Source organism: Malaya genurostris, chromosome 3, assembly GCF_030247185.1.
Source record: "Malaya genurostris strain Urasoe2022 chromosome 3, Malgen_1.1, whole genome shotgun sequence".
Classification (NCBI taxonomy): Eukaryota; Metazoa; Arthropoda; class Insecta; order Diptera; family Culicidae; genus Malaya; species Malaya genurostris.
The window spans coordinates 296,459,890-296,479,368 of NC_080572.1; the positions used below are offsets into that span (position 1 = coordinate 296,459,890).

The 19,479-nt window shown below is 38.3% G+C and overlaps 1 protein-coding gene across 2 annotated transcripts in view; it reads left to right on the top strand.

The window, feature by feature from the left end:
• LOC131435237 (uncharacterized) overlaps positions 1-19,479 on the top strand; it is a 401,022-nt gene that overhangs the window by 248,760 nt on the left and 132,783 nt on the right. For both annotated transcript variants that reach the window (XM_058602906.1, XM_058602907.1), the window contains exons 7-8: positions 4,927-5,012; positions 14,907-15,143. In XM_058602906.1, coding sequence (XP_058458889.1) covers positions 4,927-5,012; positions 14,907-15,143 — 323 coding nt within the window. The remainder of the gene's footprint in view (positions 1-4,926; positions 5,013-14,906; positions 15,144-19,479) is intronic.

The window sequence follows — 19,479 nt, forward strand, 5'->3', positions numbered from 1 at the left end:
ACTTCGCGAAATCGACTCTCTCACTGAAAACTTTGAGCACTCGGAAAATAAAAACCGAATTCAAGTAGTACATCTAACGGCGTGACCCGGAAGGTTGGAAGATACAAAAAAACATCATTTGACATGTACAATTAGAGTGCAGCATTCGAAACTCAATTCACTGTTCCGCGTAAAAACATTATTACGCACAATCGCTTCAAATGCGCACAAATTCTGAATAAATACACTTTCCACTAACAGTTTACGTCATTTTTACATACCGGTTTAGAAATTTATATATGGATATATCGTAACACATGCGTAAAACATCTAAACAATTTGCAAGCAGTTTCAACAAGACTGTCCCTTTTAGCTTTTTATTGGATTATTTTGTTTTGACACTTCTCATGAATTTTGTGGCTAATAAACTGGTGATAGATAAATAGAAACAAATTTTCTGATTTTAAAATCAAAATTAGTTGTCAATGAGAATTTCGTGTTAGATTGAGATATTGCTGGTTTGTGTCCAGAATATTCGCCAACTAAACACATTCTCTAAAATAAAGGGTTTTTTTTCAGCAAATAAATTCTCAATTTTAACTAATTTTATAGTTATTTTGGAAATTTTGTTGTTAAAATCAACTAATTCAAAAATAGAAATACGAATTAGGCGCTGAGCTAATTTCGGTCGTTCCGTGTAGGTGATAATTAACAGATCGGCTGAAAAGCTCGTATCGTTTCTATGAGAGGGCGCCACTAGAATTAATTCCATACCATTTTCAGTTAGTACCAACCTTCGAAAGATACGTGTATAAATTTGACAGCTGTCTGATTATTAGTTTGGGAGATATTGCATTTTGAGTGAAGCTACTTTTGTAATTGTGAAAAAATGGAAAAAAAGAAATTTCGTGTGTTGATGAAACACTACTTTTTGATGAAAAAAAGTGCCGCAGATACCAAAAAATGGCTTGATGAGTGATGAAAACCATGCTGAAATTGAACGAATTGGGCTTCGAATTGCTCCCTCATCCACCGTATTCTCCAGATTTGGCCCCCAGTGACTTTTTCCTGTTCTCAGACCTCAAGAGAATGCTCGCTGGTAAAAAATTTAGAAGCAATGAAGAGGTAATCGCTGAAACTGAGGCCTATTTTGAGGCAAAGGACAAATCGTACTACAAAAATGGTATCGAAAAGTTGGAAGATCGCTATAATCGCTGTATCGCCTCTGATGGCAATTATGTTGAATAATAAAAACGAATTTTGGCAAAAAAATGTGTGTTTCTATTAAATGATAAAGCTTGCTTCATTTAGAATTGGAACAAATTTTTGCTCATATTGTGGCGCTCCTGGTGGACGGATTTGGAAGCTCTTGGCGCCCACGTGTCGGGAATTTTGTCAGCTTCACGTATGATTTTTGACATTCCGAAAATCGACTGTACTTTGTAAACAATCAGCATGGAAGCAGAAAGAAGGAAAAAAGATTGTGCATAGTTATTTGGAAAATCCATTGTAGTCTGCATCTAGGCTAGATAAACAGCTGAAATTGCCCAGAAATACCGTATGGCGCGTTATCAAACGGTATAAGAAAACATTGACGACGATTCGGAAGCCTCAAGCCGATCGTCGGAGTCGAACTGACGACCGGAAATTGCGTGGAAAGATTTTGAAGACGATTAAGAGGAATCCTAATCTGTCGGACCGTGATTTGGCCAGAAAATTCGGTGCTGCCCATAGTACCGTGAGGAGAACTCGACTCCGGGAAGGAATCAAGTCGTATCGAGCTAGCAAACAGCCAAATCGGACCATGAAACAGAATAGTGTGGTCAAAATTCGTGCTCGGAAACTATATGACCAGGTGCTGACCAAGTTCAACGGGTGTCTTCTGATGGACGATGGAACCTGTGTCAAGGCTGACTTCGGTCAAATCCCAGGTCAAAAATTTTACTTGGCAGCGGCTCGGGGGATGTTCCAGCCAAATTTAAATTTTTTTTTGCCGACAAATTTGCAAGAAAATTTATGATTTGGCCGGGCATTTTCAGCTGCCGCAAAAAACGAAAGTTTTCGTTACAAATAAGACAATGACATCGGAACTATACCAAAAAGAGTGTCTCCAAAAACGAATTTTGCCGTTCATTCGATCCCACGACCATCCTGTAATGTTTTGGCCAGATTTGGCAAGCTGTCATTACAGCAAAGTCGTTCAAGAATGGTATGCAGAGAAAGGGGTCCAGTTTGTTTCGAAAAACCTTAACCCACCCAACTGCCCCCAGTTTTGCCCTATTGAGAAATACTGGGCAATCATGAAGAGGAGACTCAAGGCAAAGGGAAACGTTGTCAAAGACATCAATCAGATGACGACCTGGTGGAATAAGATAGCTAAAACGATGGACGAAGAAGGTGTGCGCCGCCTACTGAGCCGTGTTACAGGAAAAATTGGAGAATTCCTTCAAAACCGTGACGAATAATTTTATCCGTATTTTTTCGTAAAAGTATGATGAAAACGCTACATTTGTATAAAAAAAGATCTTGAATACAATAATAAATAACAGAAATACAGGAAATTGTCTTTGTTCCAATTCTATTTGAAGCAAGCTTTACGAACTTTTCAGCCGAAGTGCTACGCAACACTGATCAGCAGCGATAATGCTGCTCCAATATCAATCTCACAAAATCGTTATCATGATCGCTGATGATTTTGTAAACGATAATCACCGACGATTATTATCGGTGATGACAGATGATTTTTAATTTTTGGTGAATGATAATACCAACATTGACATGTGGAAAGGCTATGATATAAATCACTTGCCAGTTTTTTCATAGTATTCCGATGAAGAAAGTTCTGCTTGGAACAGCAAAAATATATAATTGAAACTTTCGATTTTAACTGTGCCAATTGCAAATATTTGAATTTTGTCGCTCATTGCTCTCATATTTCAATTACTCTGATTGCTCGTGTCCTTGATTTATAAGCTGTCATTTTCCAAATTATTTGTCCCCTATATCGAAAATATACATCAGCTTTCGTTCGACTTTCAACTTCACCTCAACCATATTCGTTTCAAACATTTCAACAACCCAAACGAACTACTCTGGTACGGGTAAAACTTTTCACTTCCGTCAAACTCAACTCCAGAATATGTTAAGGGATTTGACATGCAAAGCAAAGCAAAGCAATTTCATTCATGAGAAACCTGCACCCGGCTGCAGTGTGCAGTGTTTTATTGTGGGGTGTTTCCTCGAGGTGCACTCCTAGGAACGGGTACCGTTCCGAACATGCTCTGCAATTAAAATCAAGCGACAGCAAACATATAAGCAAATGTCTGTCGCTTGGTTTAATAATTAGAAAGTGTCACTTCCAGGAACAGGATATTCGAAAGAAAAAATAATATTAACTTAACAACCAAAAAGCTACGCTTTCAGAGTATGAACGCTAAAATTTTCCACCGAGGGCTGTCCGCCGAATGTGTCCCGAATATTGTGAGCAAATATTTTCCCCCGTTCGATGGAACGCGGTATTCAATTAGTTCAACATTTGCTTCATCGATTGAACTCTATCAGGAATCGTCATTAATTTCGAATGTAAACATTTGCTTGCTGGGAAATTCGTTTATTTCTCACTAACTATCGGTTCGTTGCTGCTGCTGCCGCTGTCAGCAAAATGGCTCCGGTAAACAGGGACCTTCGCGTAGCAGCAATAGTAAAAATAAACTAGGAATAATTTTCTAATTTGATACAGTTCGCTGCTAGCCTGAGAACCAAACGACGACGTTTTGGTCATGCATTGCAGCGAGACTGAAGATTGGAAGTTTCACCATTTTTGGATTTGAAATATTCAAATTCCCATTTTTTCCACGAATATTCATCCTTTTGATGCTTTCAAAAAGAGATCACGTCGCAGTGAATTTACCTTTTCGTTTTTTTTTTTCTGGAGGAGGCATAATTCATATCCAAATTTACATGCTTTCCATTTACGACAGGTAGCAGTCCTCACACATACGTACGACACGTAGCCTGAAAAATAACACGAAGCCCGGAGTTTTCAATTTCACTCACCCTTCAACGATGGGCCACTTTTCGTCTGGAGCTTCTCCGGCAGTAAACACTCGGAGCATCATCATCATTCGGGGCGATGTCGGAGTTCGACCCGCGTGTGTCTCCTCTGTCTCCCTCAACTTCCCGGCCCGTTCTAACAGCAACGGTGTGTCGTACCATAAATTCTCATTTGATCATCATGAATATGCATTTTTTTTCTTCTCTCCTGTCGACGACGACGAATGGCTCAACGAGTAGTGAAACCAGAGCCCGTCTCTGTCCGGTTCATTTCGGATCATTTCTGTCTCGTTCCGGTAAGGCACGACAGCAGCCTTACCTTCCCCACCGTCGTCGATATCGCGCAGGTGATTTTCGAATTGAAACCGGGTGGCTCAAGGAATTTTAATCTTTTTTGTTTCGCTTGAACACTGGCTTTGCGGAAAGAGCGAACGGACAAAAAATGATGGAATAATTTCGCTTCCAGTATTAACAGTGCGGTGTGGAATTTCCGAACAGAGCAAACAAATTACTATGCGCCTCCATAGAACAGTAACACTAATGGAGACGCATGGTTGTTTGAACATTCATGAAACCTCGTTCCGCACTGTTTAATTTAAACATTGCACATGTCTCCACGGCAAAAAGTTTCTCATCCGACAGTCAAAATGGGAACAGATCTTACATACCGCCATGTGCAGTACCGCTCTGTTTCATTGCTCTGAATACGGAAGCCGGTAATTTCTTTGCACACGTGGCTGCCTTTCTCGTTATGCGTTCGATTTACTCGTCCTTCCGGCGCACAAAGATTCCGGGTCAATTTTTTTCTTCTTCTTTTATCCTTCTCAATTTGAATGTGCGTCTAATCTAATCTCATCCATGTGTGTGTGTTTGTTCTTTTAATCCTCTTTTCAGGTTTTTCATGCGCCGATGCAGGCCGGGACACCGTTCGAGTTCCGCATCCGGTACAAATTCATAAGTCAATCAGATGCCATTGTCAGGTAAATTACGCCACGTCGACGGTATCAAATGCAAAACAGTTCCATTTTTGCGGGTAGCACAAAGCAACGTGATGACAGCTCGAAGAATTGCATTGTTTTGTGATCGATTTTTTTTTCGTTCAGATCATACCCATAGTATTCTCTCCTAACTATTTGAGCACTAGTTGCTTATAATTTGCCACCGCACCGGAGTGGTTTTCTCCGCGAAGTTTATTCAATTACAAGACACCCAAATTTCAACCGCGTAAATCCCTAGGCTAGGAAAAACGGGAGCTGATCGTTTCGTCGAGAACCGTTTTACCGAAAGCCATTTAGCATTTCGTTGAAAGACAGCTCACCGAAAACTGTTCCCCTCGAATGATCCATTTCACCGAATTAGGATTGCTCATCTGAAAATACAGTACACACCAACTAATTTTTACGGATGTCGGTAAAATTATTACTGACCTCCAAACAGCTGAAGCTTCGGTAATCAGTTCAGTAACAGTTTTATTTGCTACTTCGTCTCGTCTTAAATTTGTTTTTTGAATTTATGTTTTCGGACAGTAGGATTGTCAAACGTCTTATGCTGTTGAGGAGCAAGACTCTTTGCAAGCGTATGAGTAATATCAACAATGTGTGCGTAAAAACAAATTACGGCATTTCTTTTCCTGATTTTAATCAATAAATCTTCCATATGCTTGAAAAATAAACCAATCAGTTCATTCTGCTTAAAATTGCAATTCAAGAAAAACGAAAATCTTAGTCTAAAACTCTTCCGTTTTCCTTAAAACTACTCGTGTAAAATTATTTCAGTTTCAGCTTACTTCCACTAACACATTTGATTAGCAACAAACACATTGCTACACGGATTTCCTCTTGCAGAAATTATTGCGATATAAAGATTTCCCGGGTAGGTGTAAATAGCAAACAAAGGTCAAAATAATAACAAATTTTACCATCATATCTTGGCTTGATGTTTCTGTGTTGTCATAGCGATACTTGATATGTTCGTGATATTTCATCAAGGGATCAAGACATTGTACAATATCTGTTCAGCATCAAAATTAGTTATAATATCTTATTTCGTTATTGATGAGCCATTTTAATTTCATTAAGTAGATTGATCCAGTAGTTCTATCTTCAAATAAACTGCCATTGAATAAACTGCATCAGAATCAGATAAAAGAAATATTTAAGATATTACTATATTCTAAATGCTAGAATATAAAATAATTGAAAAATTCATTTTCTACAAATATTTTGTTCTTGGTTTGATATTACAATGACAGAATTTTTTATTTTGTTACTATTTTCTCATGCAGGCTTTGTTATTATTTTTGATATTTTAACTCTTATTTCAAACTAAATAATGTTAATTTCTACCATTGAGATGTTTGATTTTAATAACAGAATTTGGTATTGGTTTGCAAATCACTTCTACCCGGGTTACGTACCTTCTATAAGTAAACCCGCGGAATAGGAACCTTTAATTTAACACGCGGAAGGTAATGGATATGAAATGTTGTCGTAAAACTATTTTTTTTCCCTGAAAACTACTTTTGTTACAGAAAATATTTAGTTTTGTTTATTTTGTGTAGTGTAATCCAATACAAATGCATTGAAGCAGTATTGCTAACTGTTTTGTTAGGGGATTTAAATCTACATTCATAAATCTAAATAATTTTCCATCAAACGTTGGTGAAACATTGATCAAAACTGATATTTCATCCAAAACGTTGGGTTTAACATTCATTTGAGAATAAATTATTGTTAAAAAGGATTGTTTGAAACTCAATCGTTCAAGCTGCTTTGATAAACTGGTTGCTATGCATATATGAATACATATAACACATGGATCAATAAGTCCCGAGACTAAAGCAGAGATGGCGCTCGTGGTAAACCAGTAACTCTTTCTAGAGTACTAACATTTGCTTGAAACGGGTCAAAATTTTAAGTCGATCCGACCAGAAACAGCTGTTACGCCGGACCAGAAACAGCCGTTACACCGGAAAATGTGAGTGAAGTGACAAAAATTATAATGAAAGATCGTAAAGTGAAGCTCCGTGAGATTGCTGAGATGACACAGATATCATATGGAAGTGTATTTACTATCCTTCATGAAAAATTGAGCATGAAAAAGGTTTTTTCCAAGTGGGTGCCGCGATTGCTTTCGATGGAACAAAAACAGCAACGAGTCGATGATTCAGAAAGCAGTTTATCGCTATTTACTCGCAACAAAAAAGATTTCTTGCGTCGTTACGTGACCATGGACGAAACATGGATACATCACTACACTCCAGAGTCGAAGCGGCAGTCATCTGAGTGGCGCACAGCTGGCGAAAGCCGTCCGAAGCATCCGAAAACGCAGCAGTCAGCTGGCAAAGTCATGGCGTCAGTTTTTTCGGATACGCATGGCGTGATTTTCATTGACTACCTCGAAAAAGGTAAATCGATCAACATTGATTATTATATTGACTTACTGGTGCGTTTGAAGGAGAAAATCGCAAAAAAATCTGCTTCCCCACCCCCATACTCGCCAGATTTAGCCCTCAGTGACTACTGGATATTTCCTGATCTTAAAAAAACGCTCCAGGAAAAAAGATTTGGCTCAAATGAGGAGGTCATCGCTGAAACTGAAGCTTATTTTGAAGCGAAAGATAATTTTTTTATAAACATGGTAATGAAAAATTGGAAAAACGTTGGAACCATTGTAACATCCTAAAAGGTGATTATGTTGATGAATAAAAAAACTTTGCAAAAAAAATGTTGTTTCTATTGTTAGTCTCGGGACTTATTGATCCATGTGATATCTTAATGTATCTTTCTATTATTTTACTGATTACTTGGCTGCGATGAATTAAACTATTTTAAACTTTTAATTTATGACTTCTGATCAGTCAGTAATTATTTAGTAAACTTTTGACATATCAGAGACTCGGATGTTTCGCATCGCTATGTTAGACTCCTCTGGTAGAAGGTAAAAGTTTAGTTCAGTTTCATATTCTTTCTTCTCTCACAATCTCTAGTTAGTTTGATATTGTTTAAAAACCGAAAGATAAAATGAGTAATTCTTGGACATTCGAAAGTTTAAGTTACCATTTTTTTAAATATTGTGTCCATTAACTTTTACATGAACACTGCTTTCGTTTAATAGTTTTATCAATAGTCGTCTCATTAGTCGACACCACATCATTATGTCTAGTACCCAGCCTACAATTAACGAATGGTGGAGTTCGGTACCGAGAATCTATATCAGAAAGTTTTATATGAAAATAATGTGCAATTCTTCTTTTATAGCGGAGTGAACATGAGGAGTGATTGTACCAATATTCAGCTTATCGTTCGAGTCAATGCATAAAATTCAGCATGCTAAATGCAAGGCAAACCTCCTTGTTTGTCTCATTATTTAAACAACAGAGTCCTATCATTGATTCGTACAAAAATCGTTCTATAATGTGATTTGTTCAACTCACGCCTAAGATGGCCAACAATAATCATCTAACTGATTACATTGCACACAATTACTGTTTACGGTAAAGCTAGAACACTTATACGCGTTCCAGCATTAAATCATTTGGCAAACAATAATGTTGATACCCAATTAAGTACGTGGCTCGGAATGACGAATCACATGAACCAAATATGCATGTGAAAACTTCACACAAAACAACTCGTTGCGCGCCACCGGATTCTTTCAACAATCTAGTATTCCTTTCTTCGACCGCCAAATACTTATGCAACTCGTTATGCGCCAAACACCTATCGATGATCTAGCAAGCGTAGACGATTTTTTCAACGGAAAATTCCATTTTCCATACAAAACAACTTTATGGATTTTTCCCACTTTTCCGGAGAATTTTCCTAATTTTTTTGATGTACAAACCCGGTGGGAGTGAAAACTGATCAAACAAAAAAGAATCATGTAAATCCGTCCATCCGTTCTTAAGTGATGCGATTACAAAGGATGGCCTCTGCATTTTTATATATATATAGACTAGCTGACCCGTCGAACTTCGTCTCTCCCAAAAATTATTTGTTCGGATTTATGTTTTCGGACAACAGAATTGTCAAACGACTAAGTAGTTAACGTTTATCTCTATTATTTTGCTGATTACTTATCCCACAATCAACGGAATTCGACACACATTCGCTTTAGCTGAAAATGGCAATATCACCAAAAATTAATGTGAAAATATGAATACTTCTTAAAAAAAATTGAGCAAATGCACAGATTGTCATCCCATCTTTTGAGTCAATAAAGAATCTCTCTCTCTCTCTCTAATGGCTTCGACATAATGGATATAAGGTGCCACGCTTTCTCTTCCAGATGTGATTCTTGCTTTCGGTAATGGATAAAAAAGCTCACTAACCAGAATTTTGTATTTATGAACTTAACACATACATACAAAGCATACAAACCATTCTGAATAATCCGTTTTAAGGAATACTTGAACGTTCACCCGACGCAACAGAATAAACTTTGAAGTAGTTCCTTGTACAGTTTTTAAGCAGCGAGGAAGTTTTCTCAGAACTTGTTCTGTATATTCAAGTTGCCAAAAAGTGCCACGCGTAGTTTAGGGCTCTAATAAAGTGAATATTGTTCAGCTACCAGGCCCGTGTGCAGGGTGGGTTGGGGATTAGGAGTTTTAACGACTACACTCCTCCCCCCTCTCCACCCAATGAAAGATTTTTCAACATTAGGTTCCATGAACAATAGAGTACATATTATACAAAAGTGCGAATAATTTGACTTTTCCTTCTAATTTGTGCGTCTTCCCCACCCTTGTAGATTCAACCCTACTTGAATCTCCCCCTCTCTTGAACAAGTGCCCCCCTTCTTTTGAACCCTCCCTTGATCCCTCTCTTGAGACCCAACCCGGGCCTGTCAGGTACTGTGGAACTTTTGGTTGCTTAGAGAGACGTCGCTTAAATTTTAATTGGATATTGATTATGCCAATTTGAACATTCTTCTCAGAATATGAAATATAAAAAGGTGGTATAAATCCATTATGATAATCATATTGAACATTGATATCTAATGGCCACTTATTATGTGCGCTAAATCATCAGCAAGCAAGAAAAATGTATAAGTTTGACATTAGCGCTTCTACAGAAGAATCTTTTCATCGATTCAATCAACAATTTTCTGATTGGTTAAACTCGCGCTCCCGATGACCAATATTATTTATCTAACTCCATTTCTCCTGCCTACAGCAGTTTTCTAGAACAGTCATATGTATTCCGTTATTGAGTCATTTGGCAAGCAATAATTGTGATTCCAATTAAGCACGTGACTCGAAATGACAAATAACATGAATCAAGTATGCATGTGTAATCTCCACATGAAACAACTCGTAGCGCGCCAAAAAATTTGTTCAACGATCTAGTATTCTTTTCTTCGACGACCAAACACTTATGCAACTATTAGTGTGCCAAACACCTATTCAACGGAAAATTCCATAGTCCATACAAATCAACAATATGGATTTTTCCAACTTTTCGCAAGTTTTCCTAATTTTTTTGATGTACGAACCCAATGGAGGTAAAAACTCATAAAAAAAATAGAATCATGTAAATCCATCCATCCGTTCTTACGTGATGCGATTACAAAGAATGATCTCTGCATTTTTTTATGTATATAGATTAGTTCGGTAGAGTTCATCATTCAGTAACGGCATTCCGTAAAAATTACGAATAATTCATACAAACAATAACGTCGTAAGGTGTAAAATCAGTTCTACTGAAAAATTATTAATGAGTGCTGGAGGATGGTTTCGATATATTGTCCAGTGATGAATAATACTAAATGTAGCATCGACTTACACAATTTCGTCGATCATTGTCAGCGTTTTGGTTCCTGAGAGTTTTGTAATAACTTACCATTTTATAAAATGGCTGAAATTAGAAGCACGAAAGAAAAAAATATTTTATAAAAATATGTTTATAAAAAATGTGCAGGAATCAATTCGTTTTCTCATATTTCCGAAAACTTGTCCAATTGACAGCTGATTTTCATGCTGAAATTTTCAGTAATCTTTGCTGAATTACTTCATTATTTTCAATCGGATCATTGAAAATTAATAAAACTTTTACTGAATCGGGAAAATGTGATACCATTTCAAACTATGTCAGGTCAATTGAAAACGAGTGTTCTGTAATATTTTTACGATAGAGCTCGTGGTCCGTTCAAATACGAAACGGGCGAACTAGCAGAAAACACACAATAGAAGTCTGAAGCATACGCTCGTGTTCGGTGTTGCTACTAGATCGAGTGGTGTGCTTCGTAGAACCGTCCAATCGTATTCTGGTTCATGTGCTGGCTCGTGAGCTAACTCGTGTGCTGGCTCATGTACTAACTTGAGCAATCTGACTACACAACTCAATATTATTGTAAATCAAAATGATTAGCGACTCTCGCATGGGGCGATACTATTATCAACACTCGGCATTTTGACAATGCTATAAATAATCGTGTGCATTCAAATAGAAATGACGTATTGACAAAGGATTGACAGTACTGAATATTGACCGCTTCTGCATATCAATGAATTGGCATAGAATGTTCTTCCCTCAATTTTCAGGAAAATCAAACTTTCGGAGCATTCAATATTACAACTGACACCTAAACATTCAAAGGTGAGTTGTATGTAATATCGAACGGTTTGTGTAACTTCCACTACACTATCAAAAGTCAACAACCACGTTTCAAACCAGTCCGCAACAAAAAATGGGAAAAATCTCTTTCCTTTCAATATTATTATAGTGACGTTGATTGAACTCCCAAATAATTATGAATAATTTTGATGACGATTTCCACAAACTTAGGCTCAAATGAAAGTTCCTATAGTTCCATAGGTTGCTGTTTAATTTCATTCGGGTCCGACTTCCGATTCTGGAACTATAGGGTAAAGTTTGTTTAAAATTTCAAACCGGAATTTTGTGCGACGATTTAGCATCGTTCTTATTAACTTGACAAGACTGTTTTTAAAGTTATGTTAATTTAGAAACAAAAAAAAATGTCCTAATTTCATTAAAGTTCATTAGAAAGGTATCATTCCACCACTAGGTGGATTAATAAACGGTTTTATAATTATGGCACATCATCGTAATAAAGATTGTTGCACGGTCGGTTGTGTTTGTCCCGGATTGGCGGTTCAATGCATAGGGCACTGGTCTTATAAGCCAGTTGCGGTATGTTCGAGCCCCGACCTGGAAGGATTCGCAGTGTCAGTAGGATCGTAGCACCAGCCATATAATGGTTCTGTGCACTCTGAATCGGCTGCGACGTCTGTTGAAACAGAACGTCAAATTCCACTGCAGGAATGTAATACCAAGGCTTTGCTTTGCACGGTCAGTACTCTGTTAGAGAATCGTACCGGCACTGGTGTCTACTGTCGCGAAATGAGATTAGAGTAATCTCATTTACTAGATAGACACTGCGCTGTGTTTCAAACAGATAACGATGGTGTGGAATTTTAATGGAGAATTTTTGTTATTGCTTCGTTCAACAGTCATGCTGCTTTTAGGGCGCTTATCTCGAGTGATGCACGACCAAATTAAGTGGTTGCATGTAAAACTGTCAACCCGGGTTGGTAATTCAATGCAAAGGACACTGGTCTTGCAAGTCAGTTGGCGAATATTTCAGTCCCGACCCGGAAGGATTCTTAGTGTCAGTATGATCCTAGCATCAGTCATGCAACTTTTAAGAACTACTCAAACTAGATCAAGACCAAACTAGTTAATTTCTCCTAGTCCTGAAAATGGATTCAACAAATAGCAAAAAAAGTTTCTCTACTACTCTCCTTTCATTTTGCTATGTGAGAAGATGAAACGGAAACTAATTTCGTGTTGAATCCATATCAAATGAACATCTCTCTCAGCAAAGTGGAACGTTTATTCATGAAGGTAATTTTTTATTATGCAAGAATGCCTTCCACAAAACATTTCATTTTTCTTGTTTCGAACGAGTCCAATTTTTAGAGCATACATGCACGTTTATAGTGACTCAACAGATTTCTCTTTTATAGATTGTTTGTCGATTCGGCAACCCCATCCGGATTCGGTTCCGGAGAACGCCCGGTGCTATCCGCACGGATCAACAATTGTGAAATGCTGCTTGCTTACAGTGTTTTCTGATTCACGAAATATTTTGAATGTACACTCACTGCTGGGCGAACGTGGAAAGTGGAATTGGGAAATCATGTTTTGATTGCAGTATTTCCGTTTCCCCTTTCGGTAGCTAGTGTCTGTCCGTCTGCTCCTCCGATTCTGCCATTATTTGCACCATTCCGGGGGAACTTTCTCCCAGCTGAGTCCCAGTTCGCAGTGCAATCATTCAAGACGATTCACTTCTTTGCACCGGGCTGCTTCCGCCTCAGACTTAGAGCTGCTCGATGGCAAACGCGTGGATATTTGCTTGGTTCGGGATCACTCCTCTGCAGAACGGTTCTGAATGCTTGGGGATCTTCGTCAATCGTTTGTCTGACTCTCTGTTTTGTCTGTTTGACTTCCAAAAATATTTACCGTCATTTCCTGTCATGCTGTGTTTTCTTTATGCCTTTCAGTGTTCCTGTGAATGCAGGTTTGTTTGCAGAAGGAAAGACTTTCGGAACGAGAAGCCGTCACCGAGGGTGGAATGCCAAAGTCGTTTGACGCCAGGCTTTGAGAGTAGGTTTTAATATACGATAGGAAATGATGCTGGATAAGCAGTCATTTGCTCGTAACACCGGATAGCATGTAGAAGAATTGAAGGCACTGCTTTATGACATCTTTTGTTAGGGACGTGAATAAAACTTGTACTGTGCGTGTGTGTGAATGTTATTTTATTGCACCAATGATGTTGGTATGAAAGTACAAGTGACAGTTTGATTAAACACTCGTAATAAAATTATACTAAACTGCACCCGGAACAGACCCAGTTCTAATCCGAAGACACTTGTTTTCCATCCAACGGTTTGCCCCCGAAACGAAGAAAGTTACAACAGTTTTACTAACTTTCGGAAAATCTTCGTTGTCATCGTCTTCTAAACCCTTGTACCTAAACCAAATGGGGATTCTCCGTTTTCCTATACCGAAGTTAGTCGTTTGACGTTGAGCACATAAAGCTTGTATGTGTGCGGTGGGCGGTGGGTGGCGGAAGCTTTTTTTTTCTCTATATTCGTGTTGTGTAACTCGTCGGTTTTTCTAACCTACAATCCGATCAGTGCTGGTTCCGTTTTAACATAGAACACTATTCATTGATTCATTTATTCGTCTCAATTTGTAACCGTCGAAGCACGAAATTGGATAAAACCCGCTACCTTCGGTTAGCCATAGGCCCGTGTAGCAGTTAAAGGTTGAGTCCGTCCATAAACTAAGCTATTGATAGCTTTAGTTGTCCCAAAAGGCATTCAGCATATGTGAGTTTCGCTCTCGTTCGTGGCGGGTGGAAGATTATTTTCCTCGGCTTAATAACAAACCGAATATGAGTTACAATAATCTGCTCACGTAGATAAAGGAAAACCCCTTTTTTCGGTGTTTGTTCAGTGCTCATCCATCTCAGACCCGGCGAAATTGGTGTCTTTCTTTTACCATGAAATCCGGTTCCCGGTAGTCACACACACACGGATCCATATGTGTTATGTTTATACGCCGATAATACGAGGACAAGGTGAAGTTTTGTTTGAAATTGAGATTGTTTCTCGGGGAAGTTTCGACATTGACGACAGTCGCCGGGCAGTTCCGGTCGAATGCCAATCGCTTACAGCTACATTTGTTTCATCGAGTGATTGTGATTGGCGAAAAGTTTTCCCATCTCTTAGACCATTTCAATTTTCATCCTTTTTCCTAGCACTTCAGTTTCGGTTTCTCGTCGTCTAGTCTGCACGAAGTGATCGTAATTTTTTTTTTTCATTCCATTTCCCTCCCGTTTAGGTACGGAGCCCCGAATGAGCTATTGGAACTGGGACGAGTAACTCCCGGAACGTACTGTACCCGGCAGTACGACGAATGCTACCGGAAAAAGTGTCGATTGCAGAGTCCAAACTATCCGGGAATGTATCCGCGGAACGTGACCTGCTACTGGACCATCCGGCAGAAGGTGGTACCGACCTGCAAACATGCGATGGTTGCCATCAGCCAGGAAAACGAACACAAAGCGCTGGTTAAGAGGTGAGTACCGAGAATAGATTTTTGTCGGCGATAGCAGATAGTCCGTACCACGCTCCTGGTGGGCCCTAGAATGACCAACTAGGTGCTAAATCTAGCATGGGGTTCGAGATTTGCTTGAATCCTTTCTGGGATTTACTCACTGCACTCAATCAAGCACGTAAACGATTTATGTTACAACTGTTTCAGGTGTTTTCTTGCGAACAAACAAAAAAAAAACACGTAGGCGTGCTCGCCGTACAAGAATAAATTTTGCTACTGTCAAAAATTTTGGAAAACTACTTTTACTTGTTTTTACACTACCCATACTTGCATATCAGTACCATATTGAAAATCAGTACCATATTGAAAACGTAAAGTTGAGAAAAAGATGGTTACATATTTCAGCATATTTGTGAGTATAAATAGGAGCAATACGTTGGATTCTGAAGGAAGCTGTTTTGGCGAGGAACTGGAATCGAAACGCAAAATATCCAAGATGAATTATCGTACTGGCTATTTGATTCAAAAACAGTTTACATTATCTAAATTGCATGCACTGCCAGTACTTAATTTACCGTTTTCGTTTATTGATCAGAGCAGCCCGAAAGCTGACCCAAAGTCCCCCAAACAACGTTTGATATGTTTGTTTTAGCAACCTAAGGTCGCTCTAGATCTGACTCCAATCGTCTAGTTTCGCTCTGAAAATTTTCTCGGGTCGCACCACGCATCCAGCCGAGTTTGTTTTTTTTTTCTTTTTTTCATGAGTTGTTGTTTAGGGCGCGTACCACGTGTTCGTTTTGCTCGGAGTCAGAGTAGCCCGCCTCTAGGTTCAACAACGAAAACGGTATAAAACGTACTTTTTAATGTGTGGGGAAGATATGCGATCACTTACCATATAGGACAGACCCGAATTGATATTTTTTTCATTTTTACTAAACTAAATTCAAAGTGATTTTTGCAATTTCTTAAATTAAGGTAAAAATAGACTTTATCCGTTGGGCTAATTCAAAAGTGTGGGCAGTATAGGAAATGTATTAAATGTCTTTATAATTTTTATTATTTGGTGATCCTATGCTATGTGTGAAGTGATTTTTTTGTATTTTTTGAATGGTGACGCGTGACTCGAAGGCAAAATTACCTATATTGTATTGAAATAAACAGGCTCTTGAAGTCTCTTCATCAATGCCAATCTTCTGTGTGGCAAGCAGTTTTTTTATTTACGATATATTTAATAAGGCACACTGTTTTAGCTCTAAGATTCCGAGGGCATTCCTTAACAGTGCTCAAGCCTACGGTAATTTTTTAAATTATAACATTGTTGTTTTTGGTTCATATTGTTGGATTTCACCGGGAAAAACCAACAAGATGGAAAATCTTGCAGTACCAAGAAAAATATTCCTACAGGGAGAAAAATGTTTTGTCGTGAATACGACTTAGGTTGCTGTCAGAGCGCAAGCGTCACGCGAGGCGTCGAGACGCGCTTGCGAGCTAGTTACATTTGATCAAAGCAAACCTGCCAGAGTGAACGCGATGCGATAACGGTACATCGCATTGGATTGCTTCGCTCCGCAACTTGTTCCGCGCTCACTCTGACAGCATCCTTAGGGTGAAGCCAGAGTAGGTGCGACACGCGACGCGATGCGTAACGCGATGCGTAACGCGAAAGATTTTCAATGAGAAATAGTAGTCAGAGTCAGAATGATTTCCATTCCACGTTCGAACGCTTACAAAATCCATGCTCCACGAAGCTCTTTTCGCTCCTGCTATCTCGTTTACGCTCTTTCTGTACGGGCTATCGCTACGATGCGAAAAACTCGATAAAGAATATCGTTGCCAAAGATATGAATTTTATGTCGGGTCCGGCGTATCTATACATCCGCATGCCGGCAGCTCAGTCATAACCGAAGATTCTTTCATAAATCTAGTTTTGTGTGTGTGTGTGCGTGTTCATTGGATGACAGTTTTAGTCAGAGCAAATTTGAGGGTTCTAAAGTACATTTATGACACATTTGTTGTGGGCTTTTTGATTTATTGCTTCTTAGGTTAAGTGTAATTTTCATTAAAGAAAATTTCATGGCCGCCATTATGATGTTCAAATTACCGTAGCATTTCTTGACATCAAATAAACTTCGAAATGCAAAAACGAAGAAATAGGATGGACTTTCATGATTTATTTTGACAACGTTTTAACGCCACGAAATAGTTTTATACAAAAATGACGATGAATCACAAAAAAATAAATTTCATAAATCAGGTTTAAACTGATCCTTCACTTTGCTTTATAAACCTTATGATGAATGGTCCACTTGGCAGGAACATGCTCTTATAGAGGTTTTCTGTAGGCTTTCGTGGAGTTTAATGTGTTAATGCAAGATTTATTCAGTAGCATTGAAGACAGCTACAAGAATTTATTAATATTAAAAATGTTCTTCGGGCATGGATCCAAATTTTAGTACCTCTCGTAGCTCCCGACCAAAAGTATCGCGTGGATGTTTCCATTTTTTCTTAGCATTTTCATCTAAAAATTTATAGAAAAGCATAGACTTTCTTCATCGATATAACTCGAAATATTCTCAAAACTCAGTTCATGCCCTTTTATTGATTGTAATTCCCAGTAATTTCTAATGTTTCCGAAACCTCTTTCATCGATATAACTCGAAATATTCTCAAAACTCAGTTCATGCCCTTTTATTGATTGTAATTCCCAGTAATTTCTAATGTTTCCGAAACCTCTTTCCAACACTTGTTTACAATAACCCAGACCCATAGTTGCGAGATTGTTGAACCCAAAATGCATTCCGTTAAAAAGCTGATTCGATTAGAGCTTCGATATCAATCAAATTATCTTTTTCCACCAGCTCGGCGAGGAATATCGGCGGCAACCAAATGGATTTTATCCTGGATCCAGGATTCCAATCCATGCACACGCCGGCAGTCACCACATTAAATTTTGAAAAGAGCTCAAACCAATGATGGCTTTCATCGTATCAAAGAACGCTCACTGGCAACTCTTCACACGATTGAATCAGTGCCATCAAAGAGAGACGAATATCATCGCAGCAACAAAAACCGGGCATGGTTCATTTAACATAGAATAGACACCAGTGCGAGAGCGAATTTCTCTCGATGACCTCTCTGAGCATCACGAGTTAACACGCTACTGTGGGGATCCTCTCTGAAGCAACAAACGATCGTTTATTCTCGTTTCGCGATCCGATTCTATACAGTTGATAATTGCGATAGAATCATTTTACTATTGCCGCTAATTCTAACAATGTGCACATAACCTTTGTATAAGTTGTGTCTATGAAAATGTCTGTGAGTGCTCCACACAAGGGTTTTGAAATATTGCAACCTAGTATGAGAATCATCAAGTTGAATCATGGATTCGTTTTTTTGCGATAATTGTAAACTTGCGATTCTCTCTTGGGAAATTCCACACAGCAACGATCATTATCAGACTGTAAATTTTTTTAAGGGCGTGAAATACGTGAGTATGGAGTGGGGCGAAGAAATGTAGCAAAATTCTCTCACGGTTCATGCATTAAGAGACTCGAGTTCTTGTAGAATCTTCTACCGGATTGAAAATGTTGTATACAATATAGATTATCAGAAAACCAAAAGTCGCCATCTTGGATTTCAAAACGAGCACAAATATCAATAGACCGAAAGTGGTAAGTTGGGTTCGGAACTGTAAGGGTTTTCAAGGAGTATCAAGAAACCGGAAGTCGCCATCTTGAATTTCATGTTGTAGTAGTTTCCATGGAATATAAATGAGCAGGAAATCGTTTTCATTGTATGTCGAAATCTCTTTTTACGAAGTAGGTTTGTAAGAACAGTTTACGTTAGTTTGTAAGAACAGAAAATGTATTTTTTTTTTTTCATAAATACGTTTATTTCATAGGCAATATACATAAGTTTTTCTTCGCCGTGGCATCCACAATACATAGTAGTTTAAACCTAATACATTTCGAATATCATATTAGTATGTTGGTACTCATTAGTTAATCTAAACACTGTTTTTATCAAGCGAGTTGCTATTTTAAATTACATTAAATAAAATACATTTATTTTGTACATGATCTTATAACTATTTCAGGATTGTTTGTATCAGTTCACCACTTATATTCAATATCCTATAGTTGGCTATTGGTTGAACTCATGGAAGAGAAAACAGTTTAACATAAAATAAAATTTAAATTGGAACTCCAATGGATTTAATGAAATGATAAAGAAGTTTCATGTATGGAAGGTCACGACAAGCAAGAATGTCGCGAACTGGGACATTGGATAGTCTACCTTGGGTACGCAAGGAATTTATTAGTTGAGATCTGACATCACGAAACTCCACGCATGT